At 41.7% G+C, this 10,478-nt stretch overlaps 1 protein-coding gene across 1 annotated transcript; it reads right to left on the minus strand.

Moving 5' to 3' along the window:
- Positions 1-848: 848 nt before the first annotated feature.
- vimr2 (vimentin-related 2) lies at positions 849-10,405 on the minus strand. The gene is made up of 10 exons (XM_033974246.2): positions 10,122-10,405; positions 9,848-9,992; positions 9,611-9,763; positions 9,315-9,434; positions 7,155-7,250; positions 5,949-6,080; positions 5,059-5,190; positions 3,144-3,254; positions 2,897-3,021; positions 849-966 (listed from the first exon to the last, which is right to left on the minus strand). Exons 1-10 carry the CDS (start codon positions 10,226-10,228, stop codon positions 924-926), a joined length of 1,164 nt encoding a protein of 387 aa, XP_033830137.1. The 5' UTR covers positions 10,229-10,405; the 3' UTR covers positions 849-923.
- Positions 10,406-10,478: the final 73 nt, after the last annotated feature.

Here is a 10,478-nt window from a genome sequence, read left to right on the forward strand (position 1 = left end):
TTCACTTATTTTAGTCTGATTATAATTTTTTTTTGTGGTGAGATGTGGTTCAATCAAATATTTTAATAATCACAAATTCTAACATTTAAAAGTATCAATCAGCTTTATTACATTTGGATAGAAAACCATAGCAGACTAACTTGAGCCAAATAACATGACCTAACCTTAAATAGCAAAGAAGCAAAACATTTCAATATAATATAGCACCAAGTACTCCTGTAATGACCAAAAACTGGTGGAGAAAGAAAGGCGGACCCCAACAGAAAATTCCAGGTGCACATTCAGGAAAATGAGCTCTATGAACCATTTACAAAACAAACACTTGGAGGCAACTTGAATATATGACTGTATGTGTAAAGAAACTGCTGTTGGGGCCGAGAGAGAGCTGTCAGTATGTTGGTTAACACTGTTCAGGGCAAGGGTTAAGAGCAGTAATCAGGCCCTGTTTGACTGATGGACCGGGCCGTATCGTAGCCACGGTGACACTCGGAGCCATGGAGCTTTACTTTACCTCTTATCTGCTCAGAATGTCGCCGTGTGTGACCCCTTTAACAAAAACTGTACAAAACTTATTATGAACCATATCAGCAGGCCTATGTAGATAAACGCTCTCGAAGAACGTATCACTACCAGACGTTTGATGGACACACAGTCACGGCACCACACTATAACAGACCCAGACAGCTACATCTCTCCCAAAGTTTAAGGGTCATCTGCTGTGGCCCTGTGATCAATGACCCAGCTTAGGTAACCAGACAAGATAATCTATCATGCCTTCACCTTTAACTGTTGCTACGTTTATTAACTGCACCGTTGCCCTAATGCTCATGAAGGTGTGTTTTATGTTACTTTTAAGTTGACGTTTTGTGGGATGTGTTATTGAAGTCTCGGTCTACAAAGCTAGCGCAGCTCCTCAACACAGCTCACAGGATGCACAGTCTCTGCTCCTCTTCCTCCACCAGACTCCTGAGCAAAGGCAAAAGGTAAAATACATAAGTTCTAGATCAAGTGTGGCAATTTAGGCTTTGAAATTGTGTAATTGTATATTCATTCAAAACATAGATTGTATAAAGAAATTCAAAAGAAGACTGAATAGAAGGTCAGAAAGCATTACTGACTGTATTGACATAAAAATATTAATGCAAATATGGTTGAGCACAATGATCAACCACCATAGATATATAGCATACTGTAGCAAATTTAACTTAAATCACATCTGGATGTTCCTCCTTCAACTGATTCAAAGACATGTTTCATTAACAAAGACCACTATCCAATTGCCATCTTAAAAAATACATTCAACACATAAAAAACAACTCTTAACATTAAGTCTATGGGCACCACAGACTTACTCCATTTTGTCAGGTGTAAATAGGCGAGTGATATGACTGGCTTACATTAGCCATGAGCATCAGCCCAGACGCTGGGAGATGCTTTCACAGGCCATAAAGCCCCTGCTAATGGCAGCCAGGGTCATTAAGGCTATATCGTGCAGACACTTGAGTAAAAATAAATGAGGGACATTTTCATTTCTTATTCATGCTGTTAATCACGGATGAGAAAACCTAGAGTAAATAAAGAGAAGGGCATATTGACCAGGTGCCGGTCTATGTCTGTTGCAGTGCATCTAAACACTGTGAATGTGTGAGTGCTGGCAGAGGCTGCAGTAGACTGGTCCTGGCTCTAGTCCAGCTCCATCCAGACAGTGTGAGGTCCTGTTTGTTCATTTTAATGAGACTATAGAGGCCCAGACCTCAGAGACCTGGGGGTCACACTCTGGAACCATGGGACAATGGCAGAACGTGGCTGTGGCTGCAGGTTGACGTGTGTCACTCCACATACCACAAAGGCAGATGGTTAAGAAAGCTCATGTGGCACGAGACGTCTTCAAGGTCAAATACAGGAAACAGTCTCATATTCAGAAGCAGTTTCCTGTGACCCTGTGATGTCAGCCTTTTGTTTGCTCAAATGTCTTAGTGTGAAGCTGGCGGATGTCCAGATGGAGCAGACAATATTAGATACACAAAAGGAAATTGTTTTTACAGAAGTCACTGTTGGGGGCCAAAGACAATGATGCTCTTAGTGCTCTTATCTACTCACAGGTATGAAGGATCTATCCTGTAAACATGTTATGTAATGAAGTCCACCCTTGTCACAAAGTGTGTATGCATATGTGGCATTTCCTAAAACAATCATTCGACCCTGGACAAAAGAATCTTTTTTATGTACAACAGATTTTATAGACTTCCATTTACTTTCAAAGCTGCGGGTGGGAGTGACAGGTCAGGTTTGATTAGCACTCATAATCATGGAGTGTTTTTGTTGGAGCAAAAGTTGAGTTCTGGTCAGGCTGGTGAGTGACACTCTCACTAACAATTAATTAAACAAAGGAGTTACGATCCTCCAAGAATACAGTGTACGGTAATAGTTCAGGGGTCATTGCTGCATGTATATTTTAAAGAAGAATACTGAGGAGAGGATGACCCATTTTAATGCATAAAGTAAATGCAGTATCCTGATTTCTAATTACATTAATAGCATTTTTTTTGTTAGATTATGTGGATGAAATGTCAAATAATGGCGACTTTCTTAATGGCTACTTTCTGACCTGAAGAAGCTGCTTGGATGAGCAGCAAAAATTCTTCACTCTAAAAACTTTTGTCCAGAAGAATTGAATTTTTCTTTGCTACTTAACTAAGAAGAAAGCTGGTCTTGAAATGATATGAACATTTATCTTTTCTAATTTAGTCCCAAAAGACAATAATGAACTACAGACAACTACAGACACATCCTTGCGTGTAGTTTGTAATTCTTTGTTCTTTTGCCACCCAGTATTACGTGAGTGTTAGCCTTATTCAGTGTAATAAATGTGCTTGACTGTAGCACTGAGACTGACCTGTAGGCACAGATCTCCATCTCTCGGGCCATCTTCTGCCCCAGCAGCTCCCTGTAGTCCTCACACTGCTCCTTCATCTGAAACTGCAGATCTGCTTCCTGGTGCTTCATCTCGTCTATAGTGCACTGAACATGGACACACGGCGCGCACACACAGAGCACAGGCACAATGGGAGATTAAATGACAGAATCAGTAGAAGGCAGTGGTCCATTACATCCTATGATTACTACAATCAGTCCCATCTCACCTCCAGCTCAGCAATCTCCTCGGCGTATGAGGTCTTGTTTATGTCAACTTGCTCCTCCAATTCCTCATTGTACTTCTCTAATTCTGCAAGCTCCATTTGCAGCTCTGAGGCCTTTAAGACAACAAGCAAATATCAAAGTTCACTACAATAACAAAGGTTAGGCATACAAATAAAAAGAAAAATCAACACTAAAATATTTTCCCCATTGTTATACTGTCCTGTGGTGAATAATTTAACAATGAACATTTAGCTGTCAGAGCCAGATGGGGATCTGTGTGACTGCACTCATCTTTAAGCTCATGGGATCCTCTGTTTTCACAACCCGACCAAGACTTCAATTAGAACCGCTTTGGGAGGCTGCTGCTCTATAGTGGATACTATGGACCTTAGGACACGTTCATACTTGTATTATGCCTTAATTAATGTTGCTAAAGTCACCTCTGCAAGGGTCAATAAATCTGTTTTATGCGCCATGGTTGAACTAAGCCCAGTATGCTGGATGTTCCAGCAGTAAAATTCATTTATCGAAACACTAAATATTACTTCAAACTAATTTGAAAAGTCAATGGATAAATTATGCAAGTTTTATCCACTGTTGAGTTTAATTGAAATCGCCATAAATTCTATCCAGTGCAAACTAGTAATCTAAAAGCCAATAAAGTATACGTTGCTATTCTATTCACTAATATATGTGTATATGCACACACGTCAGCCCTAATTTTACTGCAGTCTGTTTGTTTGGCCATGTTGCGTCTCTGGGAGAAACTAGTCCCGGGGCGTCCATCAGGCAGGAGAGGGAGGAAACAGAGCGCATCGAGCCGAGCTGTCCGTTGGCGCAGGAGTTGGAAGAGAAGTAGATGATGTGAGGGCTGCGCTGTGGTTGCTGATGTTTATTTAAATAGCTGAATGTGGGTCTGGAAGTGCAGTAATGAGAACCAAACCCTCCTGTTTGTAACATGTGGTCAGGTGACAGCTGCTTGACCACGGACGCACAAGGTTAGTTGCTTTTTTCTGAATGGCGCCCGGGGAGGTTAGCTGTCACATACTGCTGTAACTCCCGGTGACTAACTTTAAAAAGGCTATTTATATATTTACACGTATAAGACTTGATGAGGGTTTATTTCTCCAGTCTGCGTCATGTGCAGTTTTGAAGGTTGTAAAATGCTGGAGGCAGTATGAAGGGCTGTACTTAATAACTGCGGACAGGAAAGGCAATAAATCCAGTCTGAGCCTCTCACATCTCCGGCTGAAAGTGTCTGCAGAGTAAACACACTGGTCAGCGGGATCTTCCATTCTGTTGCTCCACTGTCACTCACTGCTCTCCGCGCCCTCGTCCTGCTGTGGGAATCCATTCAGTTTTACCATTAAGGCCTGATTTAAGGGCTGATGTCTGACGCAGAGCCATTTGCGGGTGGAAAGATCCCTCTTGTCTTGGTAAGTAGTGAGGTGGGATAAGTGTTATGGGAAGATCTAAATCAGCTGGTAGTATGATTTACAGTACATGAAGTATATGTATGATGGCCCACTGAAACTTAAGTGTTCTCTCCTTGGTTTTAGTGTAGAAGTAATAATGGTTGTATTCACTCACAAGAGCACCAAAAAAGCAGTTACATTTTTTTTTGGATAATAAAGTGTGTAATAGATTTCACTATAAACATCTCACTAGAAAGTTGAAAATGTTCTAACCAATGTGTGATGTTGAGTTATGGGAGGCCCCTACACAGTTTCTGTAATAATGTCACAACTTATCTGTTGAAGCCCGTCTAAAGGGATCAAACATGAACCCCATTATAAAAAGGTTCAAACTTTCTTTTATTCCTGTGCTGTGAAATGCCCAGAAGAACAGACGTGTTATTTTAAATTGTGTGTTGACCTTTTGAGACGGGGAGAGAGAGAGAGACGAAAGCCCACTCACCAGCGCCTTTATTTCACCGATATCCTTTATCTGAAGCGGGCTTTTGACTTTTGACCCCACAGCTCCTCCAGCTTCCAGTAGCTTTCCATCATCACTGCGGACCACAGCAGAGGAAGAAACTCCACATTCATACTGCAAAGCAAAACAAAGTGTACTAGACAATGGTGGAAGTGTTTTTTGAATTCTCTATAAAATGTCCAGGAAAGACGGTAAAGAAGGCTGCAGTAGAATGTGTGCTACAAGGAACAAGGACTTTTAGATGGCTTCCTCAACAACACTAGGATAAATGTTTGATAATGTTATTATGTGGGTAAGTCAGTAAAATGGAAGTAGTGTCTCCATCAATTGCAGTCAGGCCCTGGGAAGGCGGCCCCTAGTCTGATTACACCCTTTGACCTTTGAACTGGCCAGACATCGTCAGCACAGAGAGGTCAGACCCAGTGGAGCAGAGATTTGACCCTAATGTGCCACCTTTACTCCCACATTCACACATACAGGAAGACAAAATGGAGGGGCTCTGATTCCTGTGATTTTACTTGTGTTGAGTTAAGAGGTAAAGAAAACAAATGGACCAGTTCTAGAGCTTGTGAGAGATGAGATTTACATGTGGATATGACTGATCTGCTTAAGAAATAGAAATACTGCTGTGTTACAAAGAGGAGGGCTCAGAAAATAAATGCATGTCGCTGATTGAACGTCAGTCTCCAATGCCAAATGTATTCTTTTCCACACTATTCCAAATTGATGAATGAACACTACCCATGTAAGAATGCAGATGTGATTTCACTCTGAAAAAAGACTTGCGCAGTTCCATCTGTATGCAGGCGATGCTGTGTGAAACATTGGCCCTCCTGACATGTTCATGTGTTTTATGCTACACTGTGCTGTACCTGCAGGCTCTCTGCCAGCTGGCAGTAGTACTCTTTTACATCCAAGGCCGAGGTGATGTCAGGGATGCCAAATTTAATGGCTGCCACTGTTCCTGTGGTCTCTTCTGCAGGCTCCAGCAGACTCTCCACTGCCTACTCAAACAACACACAAACATAAGCATTTACATGTAAGGATAGGCTCATTGTACAGCACACCCGTGTGTAGTTAAAACCACATTTAATGGTACAAAAAGAGCTATCAGCATGAACGCAGTTTTTGATGGGAGACTGTAACTATCTGTAAGTGCTCATAATAATTACAGATGATAAAAACAAAGGGACCCTCTGTTTTCATTTAGTATTCAGCCACACTTCCCGAACCGTGAGTTATTGAGCGTGTCCTAGAAGAAGTGTGTTAAAAACTGGGCGGCCACGCTTTGCAGAGGAATACGCCGCTTGATGGAAATACGGCTGCCTCCCTCTGCCTCGCAGGTCGACATGGGAACAGAGAAGATTGTTTCATATAAGCTCAGAAGAAACCATCTGAACCCCCGGGTATGTGCTTGTCGGTATTCTGATTAAAATGTTATACATAACTCCAGGGATGTCTTATATTAGAGACTGATGGTTCAAACTATGCTCAAAGCCTTACTGTAGTTACAGCTGGGGTTGACTGTTACAGAAGAATATCTAACAAAGCACCTGCCTATAAAATGGTTTGACTCTGGCAATACCAAAGGATCTAATTTGAAATTTTATTAAATCTATGTAACTAATTCCCAAATATACTACCACTGAGTTTAAACTATGATGTCAAAGGCTGATGATAATCAACCAGTTATCATAAACGGGTGTGATAATAAATCTATAGAGAAAATAAAACTTGTTTTGCTAAATTTTTTATAAAAATATATGGTGCCACTTTTTGTATGGCGTTATTTGCATTTAACTTGCCGTAGAGGATCATGAACCCCTAATATGGTTTAAGACTAAATAGTGACTTAATCCCCTCCCCATATGTTTGTGCCAACAGGGCTGTTCTGGCTGTAGATCCTCACAAAGGTGAGTGGGGTCGTCACAGCTGTGTTTGTGACGGCCGGCCTGGGGTTCTCTCCAACACTCCAACACTCCAACACTCTCCAACACTTTCTGATATTTAGAAACTTTATACCTATAAAATATTTCTGTTGCATGGGGCCGCAGTGTTAAAGGCAGCCCCCCTCTCACCGTCTCGTGTTGGCCCTCCATGTTGGCCAGCTGCTCTTCATAGATAGCCACTTGCTCCCTCAAAGCCAGACATTCAGCGGTCACAGCATCCACGTCCTGCGAAGAGACATGGGAATCAAGTTTACCAGCAAACAGGGAAGGTCAAAAGTTGATGTAGTTGTTCATTACTGACGTAATGAACTACTGATGTAATGAACTACTGATAAAGTTACACATTAATAAAAACAACAATTTTATTCCCCCAGTTTTCTGTACTTCAGTGCAGGTAGCCACCGCAATGCAGAGGAAAAATTGAGGAGAGGGAGGCTTGCAAAGGCTAACTAGACACAAAAGCCCTGTCCAACAATTTATTCACCAGCAGGAGTCCACATCTAGGGGTAGCACATCTACTCTTAAAAGAAGAGGATTAATCGACTTTGAATGCAATTACAAAGTGGAGATGGAATCTGTTTGGACCCATGCGGAGAAGGCTTGGTAGTCAAGTTGGGTTGTCGCACTAGGGGGATGGTTTGGTCTGAATGACAGAAATGCTGTTCTGTCACTGTGGTCAAAGTATCAACAGGCTGTACGTACTTATAGTGGTTAAATAATCTAAAATAAAAATAGCCTCTCCACCCCCAAGAGGTTACACTGTTTGTCTCGAGTCTGAAGTAAAGGGGTTGAATGGAGAAGGGCATCTGGTCTAAACATTATAGCAAGATCTCACACTGTGCACTGAAAAAGAAAACTGTATTGATCCAAGAATTACATAAGAGTTCATGTTTATTATTATTATTATTTCAATTCTTCATGCCGTTTTGTTATCTAAACAATACTCAAAAGAACCTAGGAAAATAACCAGAACAGATGCTAAACAAGCTGACATGCATTACAGAAAAGTGCATGATGTTGCCTGTTTAGTACCAGTGAGATTACTACAAATAGCAGTAAATTGTAACAGCCACACACTTACACAGAAACACACACACACGCATGTCTGTCTCCTACAGTTGGTAATGAGCCTGTGGGCTGTGCAGGATCAGCTCATCTGCTCTGTGCTGCTTTGCGCTCTTTCCCACCATGTCATGTCACCCTCCACCTGCTTCCAATACTGATGTAGCACTCTCAGCCAGGCGAAAGATTATAGACTGTAATACAGGCTGTGTTACATCTGCAATCCAGATATTAAAACTTCCCTTGAACTCCATGGAGCTCTACTTTCATATTGAACTGCCTGAGAGCAGAGGTGCTGTGGACTCAGTACAATAAGCAGAGGCAGATGTAGGTATAGAGAAATTATATTGTAGATGTGCAGGGGTGACAAGGCCACGTGTGGGACTGCAGCTGATCTGGAGAGTATAATAAAGAGGCTATACCGTTGACTCACACTGGACTCTATAACTGTACTGCCATCTAGTGGTACGAGAGCACAATTACAAGAAACAAATACATAGGTGGATAAGGGTCTTCTTTTACAGTGTAATTTGTTACTTTGTACATTATTTGTAGAACAGTCCAGGTATAAAACGGACAATAATATGTGGCTTTCATTAAGAGTAATGTTAAAGTGGGACTAAAAGATAAGATTTTGTGCTCCTAAACTTTGTAGGCTACATGGTTTTAATAGCATTAACTACTGTTTCTAGTTATTTATTACGATTTTATAGCAAACAAGTTCAATTTGCAGATTTGTTGTCAATAAAAAACAGTTAAAGCTCAGTGTGTGGTGCCTCCAGTGGCCTCTGCATTTCCCTCCCTCTTTCACTCCTCCAGGCTCTGTCCAGTTTAATAGGTCTATTCGAAGTTTGGCTGTTAGTGGACTCTAGGTGTCTACACCATTTACACAGGGAAAGTGAACGCACTGATCGGAGCACTTTACTACTTAACTACAAAAATAAATAAATAAATAAATAAATAAATAAATAATAAAATGAGCAAAAAACAAACAAACAAACAAACAAAAAAAAAACAACTAGATTCTGTACAGTGCAAAACAGTTTTTCTTCCATTGCATTTATTTATGGATTGTAATTATGCATTTATTCATATTCTAATTAAATGAGATGCTTCATCATTTTAAGTTATAAAGCTCACAGTAATCTTTAACGTTGCATTTGAAGTGCAACTTCATTTTCACGTGTGCCTTCACAGCTGTAGTACAAAACACTGAGTGCAGTGTACCTCTGAGACAAACTGGCGCTCCTGTTGGACCAGTGACCTCTGCTGTGATGTCTTTTCACACTGCTCCTTTAGACGCTCCAGCTCTTTCCGCAGTGCCTCACAGTCACACCAGATCTCATCCTGAGCACACATACAGACACATTATTGCCTCTGTGACAGATCACTCTCTACTGTGAAAAGCATTAGAGACATGTGGATGCCTGCATGCCTGGGCACATGTATGGATTCCCAGGCAGTATCGAAGTGAGAGCTTAATTTAGGCATGCCACCGCCCATGGAAACATCCAGTGCCCTACCCGCTGTGTGCGCAGTCTCTGCACCACCGCATCCAGGCTGGAGTCAGGCACAGCCACAGTGGAGCTAATGGAGCTCTCTGTACTGCCCAGCCTGTCCTCCAGATCAGCAATCTGACATTCAAGACACTCATTTTCCTCCTCAAAACAGTGGGCCTGGAGAGGACACAGGAGAGGCAGAGGCAAATAACACAAGTATGGGCACTATTATGTCGAATTAAAATAATGAGTGAACCTCACCAGTTCAATGAGCTGGACTAAACGGTCATTCAGACCAGCAATGATGATGCGATCTTGGACAAATCTGTTCAAACCCTCTTTGTTTAGAGCTCTGGAAGCCACAAAGTCCAACTTGTCACAGTCACACTTGTCAATAGCAGCACTCCTGGGAGAAGAAAAAAGTAACAAAACACTAAAATATTTGCATTTATTTGATGTTGGTGTCCAAAATGGTCAATAGTTCATAATCCATTGGAGCCAGATGTAATGAGAAAAGGGCAAAGAGAACACTGACCTGGCAGAGGCGCGGTACTGTCCCGCACACTGCACACTGGCCCCTCCATTTCGCCCCCAGCCCTCTTCAAACAGCTTTCGGTATGAAGATACTCGAAGCATGGCCATGGCTTTGAATGGACTCACACTGGTCTAGTTCACCACAGGCAAACAGTAGCAGCAGGACAGATGTGACACTTTTATAATCTCTGGGAATAAAAATGTGGCACAGTGGTGAAGGAAGTCTCACAGCACAATCAATAGACCAAGTATAGAGTCAACATCAGCCAGGAAGGATTTTACATGTACATGAAGAGTGAGCTGTCACAACTCAAAACCCGTGGAAGGGATAAAATGCAAGAGGCTAAAGCCAAAGCAA

Source organism: Periophthalmus magnuspinnatus, chromosome 10, assembly GCF_009829125.3.
Source record: "Periophthalmus magnuspinnatus isolate fPerMag1 chromosome 10, fPerMag1.2.pri, whole genome shotgun sequence".
Classification (NCBI taxonomy): Eukaryota; Metazoa; Chordata; class Actinopteri; order Gobiiformes; family Gobiidae; genus Periophthalmus; species Periophthalmus magnuspinnatus.